Source organism: Monodon monoceros, unplaced genomic scaffold (genome assembly GCF_005190385.1).
Source record: "Monodon monoceros isolate NGI ecotype Baffin Bay Population unplaced genomic scaffold, NGI_Narwhal_1 Super_Scaffold_13, whole genome shotgun sequence".
Lineage (NCBI taxonomy): Eukaryota > Metazoa > Chordata > Mammalia > Artiodactyla > Monodontidae > Monodon > Monodon monoceros.
In genome coordinates this window covers 56,529,099-56,549,369 of record NW_021703769.1, presented here as the reverse complement: position 1 = coordinate 56,549,369, position 20,271 = coordinate 56,529,099, and the positions used below count along the sequence as shown (strand labels likewise).

Sequence of the window (20,271 nt, the reverse complement as noted above, 5' to 3'; positions counted from 1 at the left end):
TGATAGAAAGAGAGAGAGGACAGTGTATTGAGGTTGATGGGACCTATACTCTAGAGTCCATTAATGTAAGAGGAGTCTGACTGGTTTTGTGGGCAGTATGAGTCATGGAAGGATTTGAGTAGAGGTAGATCTATGATTTTGGTGTTTAGATATACGTTTTTAGGGAGTGGCTTGGGAGAGAGCAGTTGTGAGGTGATTTTAACTGTCTCTTGTAAGCATTTCATGAATAGATCAAATACAATCAAGCACTCATACCTCTTTGAAAGGAGAGTCACAAACATCTATTAACCTCATTTCTTCCAGCCTCTTGCAGCCTCTGTGACATCGCTATGGATTTAACCAGACCTTAAGGGATGAATATTAACTTATGACAGTTTCTGGAGATGAAATTATCTTTTCCTCTGAGAAAATATTGGCTGAACGTTTTGATAAGTAATCACTGCTCTGTCACAAAACACTTCCCAGGAGCTGAAGAGGGAATTAGCTTTCTAAAAGCACAGCATTTAAATTTTATTAGTAAGAACAGATTAAAAAATCATGACAAAGTTAATTTCCCCTTTCTCCACTTCTTTTAACAAAATCACTTTTCTCCATTAGAGGTCAATTATTTTTCTTTGTCCTCAAAACTTCAGTTCATTTGCTGAAAACATTTAAAGGTTTATCACCAAAATCCAGTTTATTTTGAAGATAAAGATTTTTTTTTCTTCTCCCACACAGCCCAGTTGGGGGAATTTGGGACTGTTTTCAAGTCCAAAATTCATGATAGAGATAAAAATCATCTGTCCATACCTTCTTCTTGTGTATAGGGTGTTTATAAGAATGAAAATAGTGCTAAGAATAGTGCCTAATAATCTCTGGACCTAGAGGTTATCGTACTAAATGAAGTCAAGTCAGACAGAGAAAGACAGATGTCATATGATGTCACTTATATGTGGAATCTAAAAAAAATGATACAAGTGACTTAGTTACAAGACAGAAATAGACTCACAGACATAGAAAAGAAATTTATGGTTACCCAAAGGGAAAGAGAGGGAGGGGTAAATTAGGAGTTTGGGATTAGCAGACACAAACCACTGTCATCGAATGTTACAGACTCTGCTAAGTGTGGTGTGTTCATTCATTCCATCAACACCTATCCAGCTGTGCCAGGCCCTGAGTTAGAAGCTGTGGACATAGAAACCAACTAATATGCATATATATTAATATATATAATATTATATATATATATATCCCTGCTAGACTGAGGAATCACAATCTAATGAGTGAAACATATACACAGACACATAGGTTGTTGAGGTATAATATTGTTAAGCAAATGAAAATTAGGTATTTAAATCAAATCAAGGATTTGTGAATGAAATGTTATGATGTCTGAGATTTCCTTCAATATAATATGGGAGGAGTGGTTGGGAGTATAAATGAAGCAAGATTGACCGTGAGTTAGTCATTAATGAAGCTAGATAATGGGAAGATGGAGATACATTCTAGTATTTTACTTTTGTATGAGTTAAAATTTTTCCATAAAAAAAAAAGAATGGAGGGGGCAAGAAGCTTCCACTTTTGGGAAAGTTATATATGGACCCATGTTCATGATGATTTCTTCATTTCTTTTTCCATTCTGGATAACAGACTAGATTAACTCTTACGGCAAATCTCAACTCCTTTACTGGACCTGCAAGGCTTTGCATCATCTGGCCCCTGCCAGCCTGGAGGGCTCTTCCTGCCTCTGCTCCCTCTACCCCCTCATCCACTCATCTTGGATTTCCAGTCTCAGCTTAAGTGCCACCTCTTGGGAAAGACTTATGTGATTTCTTTCCCCCTTTTTCCAGCCTTAGACCCATATTTTATTTCTTCCTCCCAGTTTGTACGATGTATATTTTTATGTGGTTATTTGACTCATGTTTGTCTTTCCAATTAGCATAAAAATTCCTTGCAAGTAAAAATTGTGCTGCTTGCACTACAGTACCCTTAGTGCCTAGCGCAGTGCTTGGCACCTAGTAGCCACTCAGTAAATATTTATGGAGTAAACGAATCTCTATTAAGCCTGTCTACAGACTCCAGACTCAGTTATGTAGTCCTTTGTAAATAGGAACATAGGAGGGGAAAGCGAAAGATGTCTGTTTCTCCCCTATCTGGTATATAAAACCCTGGAGTTGAGATTTTTGGCGTTTGGAACAGGAGCCTGTCAGAGAAGGAGGTAAGAGCTCTCAGGATCTAGGGTAATGTTTACACAGCAGCTTCAGCTCCTAATCAAGTTTTCCCACCCACCACTTGCTTCCACCCTCCTTGGCTGACCCATGGGTGCTTACTTAGATGTGTTGGGAAGGGAGAGAGGAACTTAGAGGAGATTTAGGAAGTTATTGCACTCTGGGAACTCATAAACCTTTGCAGCCTCTCTCTCCATGAGTCAGCCTTGGGCTGGAACCTTTGCCTGCCTCCCATGGTGTAGGGTATGTGACATGGTCAGTGACATCACCAAAGATTCTGCTGGCTAAACGGGCTTTGCCTCTATTTACGTTACCTTGGGACTTTAGGAGCTGTCTCCGCAAGGAAGAAAGGGTCTTGGAGCAATAACATGATTACTGCAGATCAGTTAATAGAAACACTAGTGGGAAAGCACCTTTGGATTCACATAGTTCCATGGTATAGCTCTGGATCCACCACTTACTAGCTGTGCAAGTTTGGGCAGTTTACATAATCTCTCTGTGCTTCAGTTTGCTGAACTGTGACGCTGGAATAATAATCCTTACCACGCGGAATTTGTAGGATTAAACTAAGTGGTAATGTTGGCACATTTCCCGACTACACAGACATGCCCAAAAGTGACATTGTTTTAAGTATAACATCAAATGCTGTGGTGGAGATGGGAGCAGAGTTCTCTATTACCAGGGAAGACAGGAATGCTTTTACAGATTAGGTGATATTTGAGCTGTATCTTAAATGCTGCCTACAATAATAAAATAATAGCAGCTGCCACGTATGTTACATGTTAAGTTCCGTGCTCAATGCTTCAAGGACATTTTTGGCTCATTCAAATCTCACTACAGTTCTGAAAGCATATCCTGTAGCAATCCACATTTTACAGATAGAGAAAGCAAAGCTCAGAGAGGTTAAGCAGCTTTCCCAAGGCTGCTCAGCTAATGGATGAAGCCAGGATTAGCACTTAGTTCTGTGTGACTCCAAAAGCCATTGTCTTACCCACTGAACTGCCCAGGCTCTTTTGAAGGCTATGTTTGAGTTTTCTAAGGGAGATGAAAAAGAAAGAGATGGGTATAACATGTTCCAAAAGGAAGAGCTTGGATATCTCTTTATCTATTTGCATGTTTATTATTATTGGCTTGGTCTTTGTCCGGCAGCCGACTGATGGTTCCAACAAGGCAGGAATCGTTCTGTTTTATCCCTCATTGTTCCCGGGCTGGTGTCAGCACGCACATAGCTGGTGTTCAGTAAATCTATGTTGAATGAATTAAGAATTTGATGGGCTCCACATTCTCTCCAGCCTATGTTACATCACAGCCTGAGGAGATGAACGTGTTTGCTTGACCAAATTACTCTACTGCCCTTCCTAACTTAAAAAGGAAGGTATCAGTGAAGCTGGACAGTTTTGTAATTGGCCACACGGCGTGTTTCTCTACAAGCAGCAAACATTTTCCAGTCCAAATGATGATGTCATCTTCCAGAGCACTGATTGCCTTCTCTCCCGCCACCTATCACCTCTCCTGGTGTCCAGCGGGTCTGAATTCTCTTCAAGGGCCTGAGATTCATTTCTGGTGACACATTACAGGAGGAGAGGTGAGTGGGTCATATGAACACAGACAAGGCTGGACTTGGCACTTAGCTCTTCAGACGAGGTATTTTCCTTGAGGTTTGTGTTACAAATAAAGCGCTGCTCTGTGGTGTCGAGCAGTTGCACTTGGGAACGGGAGGAGGAAGCACAAAGTGCAGTGCTGGGGGCAGCTTTCTCCCAGTGTGTGTGCGAGAGTGCCAAGAAGCTGTCAAATAAAATTAAGGTTCAAAACATACAGCCTTCAATTTGATTTCACCAAGATGCCGACAGCTGCTCAGAGGGAACACAATCGATTCTGCTTTGACAGGTCTTGATGTACAGTAAGCAGTAAAAGTCTCCACTCTGTGCTGGATTAAGAAAAATTCACCTTAATTTCAACTTAAATAGAACCGTATCTGAGCTTGAAGGGAGGCTTCTCGTCTGCTCACCTGCTCTACCCCCTTGTTTCTCCTGCCAATCCTCCCTCTTTTTTGCCCTTGGACTTCATCTTCCTCTCCCCTTTCCTCTTTTTCTTTTTCTTAGCACTTTAAAAATCTCTCTCCCTCTCACTGACTCTCTTCTATACTTAAAAGGGAGAGTTTGGAGTCCTTACTATGTGCTGAGCACTGCCCTATATGCTTTTCTCGAATTGCCTTATTTAATTCCCACGACATCCTTATAAAGTAGGTGGAATTGTGTCTATTTACAGATGAGAAAACAGATGTTCATAGTGATTAAAAGCCTGCCTGGGGTTGTACAGCTAGTAAGTGGCAGATCTGGGGATTCAAGCCTAGACCTCTGATTCTAAAAGTCCTTGCTCTTTTCATGACATTAGTGGGCCTGAGCTCTGGCAGAACATCACAATCACTTGGGGATCTCCAACGGCATCAGTGCTTTGTCACCACCCCCGTATTTATTAGTCTGGGGAGAGTCCAGGGCATGGGAGCGGCCCAGTATTCTGCTTTCCCTTTGTCCTCATCTTTCTTAGCATATAAACAGAAGTGTACGTTGAGGTAGGTAGCAGAAAAGCCCTGAAGATGATGGGGTTCTTCTCCCATACCTCTTACGGGGGAGGACTCACCTTTCTGGAAGCCAGTGGTGCCGGAAAGCACAGGTGTGTCTTTCTCTTTATACCAGGTGGGCAAATGGGAGAACCAGACCCTGAGCCTGAGGCATGCCGTGTGGCCCAGGTACAAGTCTTTTTCGGACTGTGAGCCAGACGACAACCATCTGAGTATCGTCACACTGGAGGAGGCCCCCTTTGTCATCGTGGAAGACATAGACCCGCTGACTGAGACGTGTGTGAGGAACACTGTGCCATGTCGGAAGTTCATCAGAATCAAGTGAGTCCAGGGATGCTGTCGGTTGAATGTGCCCAATCCTTTACAATAGCCTGTATCACTGATAACAGTGGTATCTCTACAATAATAATAGAATGTAATATAAAATATACTCTATTATAATAGGTGGGTATAAAAATAGATTTTTTAAAAGACCTGGAACTACACCAGGTGGTTTGCATTCGATTCCAACAACGGCAATACGAGGTGCATGGTTTTGCCCATTTAAAACATGATAAAAACTGAGTTATGAGAAGATTAAGAAGCACGTTCAAAGCCACTTAGCTAGTAGATGGAAGAGGCAGGACTCAAACACTTGTCCATCTGACTCCACCACCATATTCTTAACCAGTATGGTAAGTCAACCCTCCCCTTCAATATTTCCTAGAATAATTATTTCTTTTGTATTTTTCTGGTTGCTCCCTCCCCCAAACCATATCTACCACTTCCTTCCACCTCTCTTCTATTTCCCAGATCCAAACTTTTCAGAATTTTCAAAGCTTCTCTCCATTTTGGGGTCAACATCCACCTTACAAGTGACTTTCTAATGTGCTTAAGGTGGAGCTGATCTCCTGGGGATCTCCTAGGTCACCAGCAACAAACCAGCATTGCATCTAAGTCATTTCCTCTTTTATTACGATTGAAGAGGAACTGACATTTTTTATCAGATCCCCTGGTGAAGGGTTCTCCCTAATCTATAAACCCTTTGGAGATACATAAAGCTTCATGGCCAAGTCCAAGGCCCTGAATTTCGTCTGTGTAATGCAAACATAAACACAAATACCACCCTTGTGGAGGATTCACAAAAGGAAAAAGCCTACCGCTAGATGGAAATCTTTTTTTTTTTTTTTCTGAGTATTTTCTGATTGCCTCCTTTCACCTGGACAATTTTTGCTTGCCCTTTAAGTCTTAAGCACTCCCTCCACAAGCTAGGTTAGTTCTCCCTACTTCCACAGTACCCTGGCTATGTCTCTATGTCTTAATCAGTTCAGGCTGCTATAACAAATTACCACGAGTGGGTGGCTTAAACAACAGACATTTATTCCTCACAGTTCTGGAGGCTGGGAAGTCCACGATCAAGGTGCTGGCAGATCTGGTGTCTGGTGGAGACCCTCTGGTTTGCAGACGGCTGTCTTCTCCTCACCTGGTAGAGAGCAGAGGGAGAGGAAGCAAGCTGTCCTGCTCCTTCTTATAAGGGCACTACTTCCATTTAGGAGGGTTCCACCCTCGTGACCTAATTACCTCTCCAAATACCATCACATTGGGGATTAGGGTTTCAACATATGAATTTGAGGGGAACATAAACATTCAGTCCATAGCACTCTCTAGCTAGCACTCTCTAGCACTCTAGTCATAGCACTCTAGTCATAGCACTCTCTAGCACTCTCTAAACTGTCTCACTTGTTTTTATGGCTTACAGTTTGTCTGTATTTCCCCCAGAGTATTATCTGCCTAAATATAGGGAATGTGGCTTATTAATATTTGTGTCTTCAGTGACAAGCATAGAATATGACACCCCAATGTTGATGAAACTTGAACGGAGGGTGAATGGATACTTTTCCTCCCACATTCCAAATTCCAACCTAAGTTCTTATTATACAAGATGCAAATCCCCATGGCTCAGTGCTTTGGATAAAGATAATTTTTTTTTTTCCGGTACGCAGGCCTCTCACTGTTGTGGCCTCTCCCGTTGCGGAGCACAGGCTCCGGACGTGCAGGCTCAGCGGCCATGGCTCACGGGCCCAGCCGCTCCGCGGCATGTGGGATCTACCCGGACCGGGGCACAAAGCCGTGTCCCCTGCATCGGCAGGCGGACTCTCAACCACTGCACCACCAGGGAAGCCCAAAGATAATTTTTTAAGAATATGATTGCTAAGTGTATTATGAAGGTGCATTTTGGTTTGGAGAAATTTTTTTATCAATAAGCAGCATTTTGGGAGTTGAAATTCTTATGGATTATCCAGTAAATAATCATCGGCTTCTTTTGGAGTCTTCAGCCTCTTTGGGGTTGAAATTCTGAATAGATTAGTCAGTAAATAAATACGCATGAAACATAGTTTCTGTGTCAGTCACAGTGCTGGGCATGGGGGATGCGTCAATGAACCGGGAAGGATCTTGCAGTCAAGGGGTGCACACGGTTAAAAAACTACTCAACCAATAAGGGAACAGGGCAGCTCCACATTAGGATAAACCCTGTGAAGGATCTGAATAAGGTGGTGTGATAAGGGAGTCACTTGAGGTATGTGGGGCTCCTGCAGCTCACACAGGTAAGATTTAAGGTGACATGTAAAGGAGGAGAAGGAGCCAAACATGTGAAGAACTGGGGAAGAGCCACCCAGCTAGAGGAGCAGGTGCAAAGGCCCTGAGGGAGGAAAGAGATTGGCGAGTTTGGGAAACAGAAGGAAGCCTAGTGCAGTACTTGGAAGTGATGAACTGGGGGAATGACAGAAGGGGTAATGTGGAAAAGTTGTCAAAGAAGGTTTTGACTTGGGTGGGTGTTCTTTGAGCAGAACTTGGTCGGATTAAGAAAGCAGAGTGGCTGGCACAAAGCAAAGAGTATAACCCCACTGGGGCACCTCCTTTATGATAACAATATCTTCTCTGATTCAACAGGGCCAATCAAGTAGGGCATCTTATGCTTCACACTCAGTCATTGGAGATTAAAGTCTTTAAAATCAGAAGACTTGGAGCTGAAAACAATAGATCACCAAGTCCTGAGTCACACTGGTCTGGAGGAAATGAACCTCCAAATAAATTACTGTCTTTAAAAGAATTGACTTTTCAACTGAAGAATAGAAACAGATTAACAAGTTCAGATTCACAATTTGGGTTCCTGTGGGAGGGGGTGGCTTGCAATTTTCCTTTTCCCACTTGGTGACATGAGAATCGTACTGTGCTTCTGGTGAAATTAAAGTCTTTGATTTACCTGAAAGCAATAGAAAATTACTAGGATCCAGTCATCCCAACATTAACACAGTTTAGATCAACTGCATTTCCTAAAGGTAACATCTTTGAGGCAGGCTGATTGGTTCCAAAAAGGATTCCTGTTGGACAACGTGATTGTGTTTGTTTTCTTGGTGATATTCTTTCAGGGAAAACCCTTTGTCTCTCACTTCTGGCAAATGGTGGGGTCTTGAGGGCACACATCATTCTTCTAAAAAATCAGGTAGTAGGAAATGGTCTGAGAAATCAGACTTTTCTTCTTACCTGTTAGTTGAGTGTTAAGAGAAAATTGAGGAAAACTTACGTGTTTTGATCTGTAAGGATAAATGGCTATACTGCCAGTTAATCCCCTAAACTGTCAAATCATTGGTGAAAAGAGAGGAAATATATTTTTAAGCACCTGTGTGAGAGGTGCTTTAGATACCTTATTTAATATTTCCAACTATCCTGCAAGGTAAGTATCAGCCTTCTCAATGCACCAATAAGTAAACTGAGGTCTGTGAATGAAGAGACCCGTCCGAGTTTCCATGCTTGTCAAGGGCAGACCCAGGATTTGAAAGCAGCTCTGTCTGACTCGCAAGGCACATCCACTGGCCACACTGGGAAATTATACAGCCAGAGAATTGATGACTTATTGGATCCCTTTCCCCATATTTGTTTTTATGAGTCTCCCTTTCTTTTGGGTGATGGTGGAGAGCAGAGAGATTACATGGGCACCATTTCTCAGATGTCTGGGTAGTTGTCATACCCCCTCCTCCACACACACACACACACACACGCACACGTTTGTGTTAACAACCAACAAAAGTTCCCAATATGGTCTGTGTTTCCAGATGTGGAAACACAGACCAAATGATGTTAGATAAACATCATTTTAGTGCTTAGATAACAATTCAGTATGTAGATGTGTCAACAATGGAATGTTGAGGCAGCACATATCCTATGAAATATGTGACTCAGCATCTGACCATGGTACTAATGGATGCCCCAGGGCAAGGTGGAACCAAGTGCAATGCCCAGAGAGGTCTTGATCTTCCTGTAGCAGTGATTTAAATAGTTTTTGTTATCACTTGGGAAGACCCCTGTTTCCTTCCCTTTTAAAAGCATTTCTGGTTTTTCTGAGTGTCCTTTGAGTATGACTTTGTCAAGTAAATAAAGAAGAGTGGCTGACACAAAGCAACAAATGTAACCTTGGTAGATTGTGATAGGTTTTACGGCAGCAATGCCCTCTGTGTTTTAATAGGGCTTTTTCCTGACCAAGGACATTGCTATTTGATAGTGTCACCTCTTACACTTCCTCCACATAGGTACGGAGGGAAAATGTTATGAATGAGCCTTCATTTGCGAGATGACTCGATCAAGAGACATTAAGTCCACAGACTCAGGCACAGAGTAGACCCCAGGTCTCCTGATTCTTAGCTGATAATTCTTAGTTTTCCTCAGCAAGGAGAGTATCTTTCCTAAGTAAGTAAGGCATCCTTTCTTCTTCCCTTTGGTTGCCAACCTGTATTTTCAGTGAAAGGATAAAGCAAAACTCTCCTTGCTCTGAGAATTTCACATCTTCCTCTCCTCCATTTTCCAGTAAGTTTTTATAATTCAGTTTAGATTAGATGACTAAACTCTGATCTAAAGAGGTTGTATGTGTTATAAGCTTTAAAAAAATAAGACGTAGTAACTCTCATCTGTATAATGGGGATCTGAATACTACCTAATTAAGAAAAATGTTGTGAAGATTAATCCAACAATTAGTAGAAAGCATTTATCACAGTGCATAGCAAATAGTAATTACTCAAGAAATGTTACCTGTTGTCATGATTATTGTCATAATTAAGAACACTTTCTACTTTTGCTGTCATAAACTCACTGAACATCCTTGTAAAAGCCGCTTCCTCATTTTGGGCCTCTATTTCCCATGTGAAGAATAGTAGAAGAGTGTAGGTAATGACTGAACACATTTTCCAGTACTAACACTCTACCGTCTTGGGATTTTCTCTACAGCAATTCAACCAATGAGGGCATGAATGTTAAAAAATGCTGCAAGGGGTTCTGCATCGATATCCTAAAGAAGCTTTCGAGAACAGTGAAGTTTACCTATGACCTTTACCTGGTGACTAATGGGAAGCATGGCAAGAAAGTTAACAATGTGTGGAATGGAATGATTGGTGAGGTAAGTTATCTTTTCATCCCAAGGGCCCTCATTCAGACTTAGGGCCCAAGGTCCTCAGAGATGGTGGGAAGGATAAGTAAAGGGACGGTTCTTTTTTTTGCCTTGTGTCCAGGTGGTTTATCAACGGGCAGTCATGGCAGTTGGCTCACTCACCATCAATGAGGAACGTTCTGAAGTGGTGGACTTCTCTGTGCCCTTTGTGGAGACGGGAATCAGTGTCATGGTTTCAAGAAGCAATGGCACTGTATCACCTTCTGCTTTTCTAGGTATGTGAACTTCACAGTCACTATTGCTTTCCTATGAGGAATTATAGGTATTTTGTCTTGTTTGCTCAAAAGACAGGACCAGATAGGACCTAGTTCAGTTCTAGGTAACCACGTCAGCATATTGAAAGCATGTTGCATTGAATTACCCAAATTTTCCCCCAGTTAACATCTTTCATTTATCTTTAACTTGGAAATAGCTGCTAAAAATACAATCACATATTCAGATACCGTCCTTGATAGTGCAGAATATAGATTAGTAGATATATTGCTTAGAGCCTTGAAAGCATTTAAAAAATAAACCTGTCTGTCCACAGTTAATTTAAATCAGCTCATAAAGTTTTATTTAGCAGCCACATACCCATCCTCCATCCCTCACTAGAATGACAGTCATTTATTTACTGGATGTAAGAGTAAAAATAATGATGACTGTGCAATGATTTATACCAGTACTCTGATAAACAAAACAGAAGCAGTCTGAAGAGGATACACTGTTTTAAAATTAATGGAATCATATTTTAAATGTGACTATCCTTTAAGCTGAATGGTTTATAAGAGAAGAAATTCTTCTTACTCTCCTTTTAACTGTTTCCTAGATTTATGTTTTTACACAAAAGGTTTTTATTTTTTAAAGCAAGGTAGTTCTGTTTTTTTTCTATCATCTGGTTTTCTTTAGCAGCTATGCATTAGGTAGCTTGGCTGGTGTAGCTGAAACTGCATGGAATATAGCCAAGCATTTTTAATTTTTTCTTTAAAGGAAATCATTGTGTTGAGTGTTTTGTCATCATAAATAGTTTTTGATAGTGACTGTCTTGAAGATCATGGGATTCAGATTAACTTCCCCTTGGCATTCCCATGTCAGTGGGTTTGTCCCAAATTGGGAAGGTTAAGACAAACATTGACCCCTAGAAGGAAACTGCAGGAGAGTGTGAAAACAGTTAGATTAGGGTCAACTGAATTTCTTACATTTTTCCAAAGACAAAAAAACTTTGTTTATTAGAGAACTAAAACTGCAGACTAGGGCCCATTTGTGGATGCCAGCTCCAAGCCCACAGCCTTACTCTTCCCCTGCCTTCATTTATATGTGGTAGCATCCAGTGAAGCATTCTATGCTTCATTCTCATGAGTGAAATGTTGACTAACAGGATTTTGGATACTGCCTTACTCACAGAGACATATGGATTTACTGTTTTCATTTTCAATAATCCATTTAAGCTGTTGAAATCCTTACCACTCACTGGGTTTGATTTTGCACTCGCTTCAATTTTTGTAACCTTTGTTGGAGTAATGTGGACCTTGACAAATACACACCTCGCTATGTTCCTTCTGTGCCTGTGTCTGATATGGATAATGATGCCCATATCTTGATAAGGGAGCCTCACTGGATCATGAAAAGCACTGCTTACTGATATTGACAACACAAGCAGAATGTTAATAATTATTGGATATACTCTCACCCATAGTCACTCCTAATCGTCTTTTTCCCCATTCCCTATTGGAACCCTTAACAGAGATCTTTGGTCCTAGAGGTTGGAGGAAGGGAGTTCGTGGAAGAAATGGAAAGAGAAAGTTGTCCACTTATCTTCTTAGTGAGCTAGAGAGAACTTTTCGTCCAGTTCAATCAAAGAGGAAAAATATTTCCATTGACTTGTCTCATAAATATGAGTCACTGATACTGAATCTGGCCTCAACCCAGTTTCCCTAGATTTTTATCTTATCTGTGTTAGTAGAACATTTCCATAAAAGTCAAGTATTTTTGCTAAATTTAGCTAAACCTCTTTTCCCCCTACTCTTCCTACTGTATCTTTAAGAATAAAATAAATTGTAGCCAGAGGAAGCTATTTTTAAAGCTGTTTTTACACAGAAGGCTTAATACTTCTCCTAGTCACTAAATTACATCCCTATTCGATTGACTGTGCACCCCCTTATTTACGGTCATTATCTGCAGGTTTTGAAAGTCATAATGAACCATGCTAAGCTACATTTTTCCATTCACTGGCTCAGTCATCTGGAAGAGCCAAACATTCAAAATCTGATTGCATTGCTCTTCATTATTTCCTCTTCTCTCTCCTCTGCAAAATCCATTAACTCACATCGGAAACACTTGCAGGTAATGCCTCTGAGCTTTTGTATCAAAATGTAACCAGCGACTCTTCAAGGACAGAGATGATGTCTCTGGCAATATTCAGTTAATTCTTAAGACTTTCCAAGTAGGTTGGAGTCTTTGATCCAAAGAAATGCTGAGCTGGGGTCTCTTCTAGATTAAAGTTCCTTCACAGACAGATGTTGAATCTGTCCAGTAGAGGATGTAATCCAGAGCTATCTAAAAATACTTCTGGATCACATCTTAGACACTACAGACAGTAGCTCATCATTGTTCTAATGACTTTCTTTGTTGTGGGGTGTGTGTGTGTGTGTGTGTGTGTGTGTGTGTGTGTGTGTGGTGTCTGGGAATAGCCATCCTTCATGGCACTCATAGGTACCTAACTTACTAAAACCAGAATACTACAGCAGAATCGCTCTGCCATCCTCACAAGTCAAGGGACAGATGTTGTCACTTCGAAGTGAGAAAACATCTGGGATCAGTTTCTTGATCAGTTTCCATCTGATTTTCTGACCAGTTAGTGACTAGGACACATCAAGTGCCCAGTGAAGTCCACTGAAGGCTTACAGATTCTGACATGTGAGTACAAGAATTCAGTAAGGATTCCCCCTAATATTTTTAATAATGTCATCATAACCTGCAGAGAAAAGGAGTTATCAGATTAATAAGTGTGCGTGTTTTAAACTAGAACGCCTTTTTCAGGACCCTGGACAGCACACCACCACCACCAATTCTGGCTTTAACCAGGGAACCCAGCAGCTATTCCATTTAATTTATTACATGTATGCAGTGTGCAAAGCACGCACCAAATACTTTACATGTATATAATGCTCCTTTACTCATTACAGGGATCCTCCTCTGCTGAGACACACTATGCCATCAGCACATCCAGCCTGGAGAATTACTTTAGCATCTCTATTTTTGAATATTAAGTAATTTTTAATCTCCTAATTATTCATTTCTTTCTCCTGGATACACCTTACTACCAAACTGCTGATTTCAGGGACACGATATTGTTTGCACTCAAGTTAAATTTAACTAAGATAAATTTCAGTTTTAGTCTCATTGGTTTCTTTGAGCTCATCTTGGCTTATTTAAGTCAAGTAAGTTGTCTTGGTACTTGTTGCTTCTTAAAGTATTTGCACTATCAAAACTGCATTACAAAGTATTCCTTCAGGTTTTAAAATTATCCAGTATCATTAAAGCTTCGGACATATTAGTTTCTTATTATATATTAAGCTCATTACATTGGAATTTGTGATGAACTCTAGCTGTGTTAGGTAGTCACAGACTTTAATAAAAAGGTGGCCTGCTGTCAGCCTAGTTCTTTATTATTATTAATAGCTTCATCAGAAAAAAAAACAATTTAAAAATAATAAAATGTGTACTATTCGAGAGGTATTATTGGGCTTCTTATATTTTATTCTTAGAAAATGTTTGCTCGTGATGAAAAGGATTATAAGTTCACTGGTGTCCAAGGGCAGCTTCTTCCCAGTGATGCAATCAGGTGGAGCTATGTTCATTTAAAAAATTTTAGTCTCTGTTGATTTTCTAGCAAATCTTTGTCATACATGGATAAAATAGCTCCTTTCAGCTCACTTTCATGTCCTCAATCAGTTTGAATAAAAATGTTAATTTGTTTTACGTAGTATCTCTTACCTTTCTAAAGTGATCTAAGATTTAGAACCTGTGTCTTGGCCTGCCCTTCTGAGACACCCACATGAAAATGAACTGATGAAAACTATTTTTAGGGGAAATAACCATCTATCCATCTACTGCTTCCTTGCCTCTATCTTTAAACGATACATTTTCATTGAATTCTCGTGTGAATGTAATATCCTCAAATGACTTGTCAATTGCGTTTAACCATTACCAACCTCGACAAGATTTTTAAATTGTAGAGATCCCATCTGTCCGAAGCAGTAGGTGAAATGGAGAGAGTGGTAGTATTGGGGGCAGACTATGACATTCCAATATTCCTGTCAATCCCACGATTTTACGATCCTTTTCTACCAGGTTATAATTCTCCCTTTACTTCTAGAATTCCTGCACGTTCTCCCTCCAGCATGTCAAGATGAAAATGAAAATAAAACTCATGCTGATTCGCAGGTGCCTTATGTTTGACTATTTGAATCTAGTCTTGTTTCTGTTTAGCTTTGGTCCCCTGGATGATTCTATAATTACAGAGGACCCTGTAGCCTCTTGGTTTGCATTTTAACTTTCTCCCTTGGTCTTATCATTTATTTTGTTTTTATTATCCTTGACCTGATTTGTAAAATGTCACATGCTTTTCTGTTTTTATCCTATGATGTGCATTCTTATAAAACACCTCAAATATTTTGTAGAGTAGAGAATGATTTAAATGTATGAATAAATAATGACTAGCTTCTTTTGAATGATCAGATTCACATCAGAGTGGGTTTCTCAGTGAGTCTGCAAATGGCCCTCTAGGCTTCCTGCTAGCCCTGGTTGTGAGGAGGCGCTCACTGACCATGTTTCCATCCCTCCGGCCTGTTTACCTGCAGAACCATTCAGCGCCTCCGTCTGGGTGATGATGTTTGTGATGCTGCTCATTGTATCCGCCATAGCTGTTTTCGTATTTGAATACTTCAGTCCTGTTGGATACAACAGAAACTTAGCCAAAGGGAAAGGTGAGACTAGCTTCATAAGCATGATTCAAAGTCAATGCTCTGTAACTTACTTTCAATGAAGAGTTCAGATTTAGAACACATCATCCTATATTGCCTTGCTGTACCATTGTACAAATCACGCTGGGTCATTGATATTACTTGCAGTGCCATACAAGTATGGGTTATTCCCTTCTACTGAAAAGAAGGATAAAACTTAAAAATGAGACATTCTAATTCTCGCTGTAATGTGGAGTCAGTAGTTAAGTGAAAAGCTACTGATATTTGCTGAGAAAGCATATTTGAGAAAGTTTTCTGGCAGTTGTTAAAATGTGCATCAAAACAAATGATAAAACTACTAGTGAGTCTCAACTTCAGTCTATGCAAAGAAAATGGTTTTATAGAATCTAGGCTAAGAACATTCTCCAAACTACCAAATCATGCTCACATTCGTTTGATGGTAAATATATAAATATATGATAAAATGGTGACTTTCCCCAAACACTTACATTTTCCTCTTGACAGTGCCTGACCTTAGTGCATTGTACTTGATAGAGTGGCAATCAGTAAGTAGAAAATTCAATTGGGATGCATTCATTGGTCATAACTTTTTTTTTTTTTTTTTTTTTTTGCGGTATGCGGGCCTCTCACTGCTGTGGCCTCTCCCGTTGCGGAGCACAGGCTCCGGACGCACAGGCTCAGCGGCCATGGCTCACAGGCCCAGCTGCTCCGCGGCATGTGGGATCCTCCCGGACCGGGGCACGAACCCTCGTCCCCTGCATCAGCAGGCGGACTCTCAACCACTGCGCCACCAGGGAAGCCCGGCCATAACTTTTTAAGAGGCTCCCACGCGAACCATATACATAAACACATTACACAATTTTGAGTGAATTTTTCTCAGTGCACAACACATTCTAAGTAGATGGTATCAGAAGGGTGCCAGGACGAAACCTCTTTCCTGAAAAATGACTTTAGATGATGGAAGACAGCAGATCTTCAAGGTACAGTTATTCAAAAACAAGGCACTCTAATTTGCCATATGTTCTTTTTGCTTGGAAGATTCAGTATTGGAAAGAGCCAGCAGGTCACAGGAATCTATTGGGAACTTAGTTTTACTGAAATCCTCCCGCTTCTTCTTAACCACTGAAGAGCGGTGGTTACCACATAAACCACCTGCCGTCAACCAAACGTGGTTAAAATGCCACAAGTAATCATGTTGTGTTTAAGTGGGAGAGTTGCCAGCATTTCACTAAATGGGTAATGTAATTAGCTAGTAAGAAGCTTTCCAACAGAGTGGGTCCTGAGGCAATGTTCTGTGGGTGATCATACTGCAGGAGAGTAGATATTTACGTTTGCAAAATCAGAGCTTGTGTTGTTTGTGAATTCGTGCGTTTATTTGATGAATATTTCCGGAGTACCTGGTACAGGAGCAGGGGTTTAACGTGGTAAATGGGATGGAGATTTCCTCATCCTTGGGCAACAGCGAATTTAGTTGTGGAGACAACACGTAAACATATAAGTGAATAATCACAGATTGTAATAAATCTCAAGAAGAAGGGAGAAAAACCAAAGTGAAGTGATGGGATATGGGTGCTTCTTAAGTATGATGGTCAAGCAGGGAAGGGCTTTAGGAAGAGATGACGCTTGAGTTGAGACCTGAAAGATGAGAAGGATTCAGTCCTATTTTTAAAAACTGAGGGAAAAGCATTCCATGCAGAGGGAACAGCAGATACAAAGGCCTTGCCGTGGGATCAATCTTGATATGCTCAAGAAACAGAAAAGTTATGAGTAAGTGAGGTAGACAGTGGTACAAGATGAAGTCAGAGGGATAGGCTGTTGACTGTGGTAAGCATTTCAGATTTTCTTCAAAATACAATGGCAGGGAAGAGGCAGTATACAAACCTGTACGGTGTGGAAAGGTCACCTTCTATCTATCTATCTATGGGAGGGGTGGCAGCAGTGGAAGGAGGGAGACCAGTTAGGAAGGTGGTACAGTTTTCCAAGAGAAAGAACTGCAGTGCTTTGGACTTGGATGGAGAGAATGGAGATGGAAAGAAGTGGATACATTTGAAATGTATCTTGGAAGATAAAAAGCTATCCAAAGGCCACCATGTGCAATAATTTCTCCTTTGGCTGAAGCACACACGATTGTGCAGGAAGGAACCTAGCATGCAAACTCCTTCCATCACCTGGAGGCTTTTTGTTTTCTACTCATCCGCATGTAGAAACCCTCAGGAAATGACAGCTACTTATTTCCTTGCACAAAATAGCTTTCTGTTACATCTCATTGTCCTTTATGGGGAAAATTATATGACCCAGTAATAGTCTTCATGAATCAGGAATTCCCAAACGTCTTGGACAGCTCCCTGCAACTGCCCATTTCTGATTCCCAAATAGCTATCACTTCTGATCAACACGCATCCCTAATAAAATTAAGTAGTTCATGAAGTTTACTGGATTGACTCTACTTTTTACTAAGAATTGTCAGCCTCTTGGGAACAAGCCCAGAAGTTCATAAAATTAGGCAAAGAAAAAGAGGAGAGCTTGAAACTGAGAATAATAGAATTAGTTGCCTTCTCTCTAATGTGTTGTATATGGATATTGTAAGTATTGCGATAGCCTGAATTTGGCCTCCCATGTGCGGAAAGCCTGCTTCCCAACTAGGCTCTCTGCCCAGAACTTCGTAACTTCCATCAATCTGGATTCACTGCTGCCACTTTATTTATTGCCCACTCTGTGTGCATCGCCAACTGAAGTCTAAGTAGATCATTTTTTCATATCTTCATTTACTTAAATGACATAAAAACCTTCTGTTAAAGGAAGACCCTTTTTCCCATGAAATGAGGGCATAAATTGATTTTTTTCCCCTTGCACAAAAACAGACTTGAAAGCTCTAACGTGTGTTTTACAGCCTGCATATTCCCCAGCCCAATAAATTTTGGCATATTATTCTGCCTCTTTAGTTAAGTCTGTTGCAAGGAACACTTAAGAATCTTAAAAAAAAAAAAGCATTTTAAGAATACGCTGAGGGAGAAAAAGTGCTGTGATATCAGAGTTCATTTTCCATGACCCTGCAACCAAATGTCTTCCATCTGTGAAGTGTTAGAAGAATTAAGCTCTATTGTTCTGTTCCTTAATGTCTCCATTTGGAGAGTGTTTTAGTTTGGTTTAATTCCTACATTGTGCATATCTTACATCTGAGTTTGAACAGGAGCCATGGCTAGGAACAATCAGATTAGAATATCAAGCACCAGTCCCTCTGAATTGCATGGTTCTTATACGAAAGCACATCTGACGAATACTGAAGCAGCCCCCGTGCACATGTTTTTGTAAGGCTCTGCTTCCCCAAATGGAAATCAAATCCACATTTAAAACAGGTCATAACACTACTTCTAATTCAAACCCATGTTTTGCATAACCATTTTCTTCCTTCCTCCCTCCCTCCCTCCCTTCCTTCCTTCCTTCTTTTTTCCCTTTTTCTTTCTTTCTTTCTTTTTCTTTCTTTCTTCCTTTCTTTCTTTCTTTCTTTCTATCTTTTTCTCTCTCTCCTTCCTTCTTTCTTTTTTCTCTCTTTCTTTCTTTCTTTCTTCCTCTTTCTTTCTTTCTTCCTCCCTCCTTCCCTCCCTCTCTCTCTCTTCCTTTCTTTCTTTCTTTGTCTTTTTAGAAATGTGGCAAAAAGCCAAATATATAGAAATGTGGGAAGAATGCTAATTTTTAAAGAAAAAAGGACTCATTGTGGTTGTGGTTCTGGGGCAGTGATGGGACACACTATGATATAAGTCCGTCTTCTGGCAGCCTTCAGTGTTGCTGGAGCCACTGCATAGTATCAAACACTCACCAATGTGCATTTTGAGGAGGCACTGAGAATGTCCTTCCTGTCATTTGCAGCACCCCATGGGCCTTCTTTTACGATTGGAAAAGCTATATGGCTTCTTTGGGGCCTGGTGTTTAACAACTCCGTGCCCGTCCAGAATCCTAAAGGGACCACCAGCAAGATCATGGTGTCCGTGTGGGCCTTCTTTGCCGTCATATTCCTGGCCAGCTACACGGCTAATCTGGCTGCTTTCATGATCCAGGAGGAGTTTGTGGACCAAGTGACTGGCCTCAGTGACAAAAAGGTAAGGTCACTTTGCTTTCATCTCTGCCTGAGGGGTTGATCTTAAACGTTCTCCCCTCAGAGGAAGTAAATCAGACTCTCATCCAGACCCATCAACTCTAAAGCACAAAGCCAGAGGATTTTTTTTTTCCTCTTAACTCAAATGGGCATATTTCTAAAAGTTTCAGGAACGGAAGCTTAAGCTTAGCTCCTAAGTCTTAAAGTGCCTAGATCTAATTTGGAAACGTAGTTTCCCCCGGTGGTCGTTTCTCACACTTACATGACTGTGTTGATGCCTCCTGAGGTCTGTGACTCATGTTACAGCTTAGGCTAGAGCTCATCTTGCCAAGGAGAGTATGATGTTGAGGGAGATCCATTAGCCTTGGATCAGGAGAAACTAGGGGTGAAGTGAGATGCTCTCGGCTGTAGGTACCTCCTAGTTTTGTGACTTTGTATGAGTCTCTTACGTGCTCCATGCCTTGGATTCTCTGACTTGAAAACAGAAGTCCTCTGTAAGCCCTACCCAGAGACAAAACTGACAGCTCCTTTTTACTATGTAGCCAATCAGCCCCATCACCAGCACTCCTGACTCACCTGAAATTTCTTCAAGGGACGCAAAAGGAGCAGGGAGGTTTTTCATTTCCCACCGGTTCCTTTTACTCAGACTCACCTTCAATCCTCCCTCCTGGGGCTGTGCTTCCCACATCAGGGAGATGGGAGTGTTAACACCTGCGCTCTCCATTCTCCACTGCCATGTAACGAAGTTCGCAGGGCGTGAGTAGCTATTCAGAAACCTACAGGGAGGAAGAGGTAAACTGGGTATATCTTCCTATTGAAATTTTAGTTTCAGGAAACAAACCCTGACTTGCTAAGCTCAGCAGCGTGGGGACTGCAGCACTGCAAAGATTTTCTGTCTTGGATGTGGGGATAATTTGTCTCTTTATAAAATCTCAGTATCATGTCTT

General features: G+C 41.0%; 1 protein-coding gene across 2 annotated transcripts in view; it reads left to right on the top strand.

Moving 5' to 3' along the window:
• Positions 1-20,271, top strand: part of GRIN2A (glutamate ionotropic receptor NMDA type subunit 2A) — a 372,579-nt gene that overhangs the window by 281,059 nt on the left and 71,249 nt on the right. For both annotated transcript variants that reach the window (XM_029221232.1, XM_029221233.1), the window contains 5 exons: positions 4,904-5,109; positions 10,048-10,216; positions 10,329-10,482; positions 15,109-15,234; positions 19,099-19,328. In XM_029221232.1, coding sequence (XP_029077065.1) covers positions 4,904-5,109; positions 10,048-10,216; positions 10,329-10,482; positions 15,109-15,234; positions 19,099-19,328 — 885 coding nt within the window. The remainder of the gene's footprint in view (positions 1-4,903; positions 5,110-10,047; positions 10,217-10,328; positions 10,483-15,108; positions 15,235-19,098; positions 19,329-20,271) is intronic.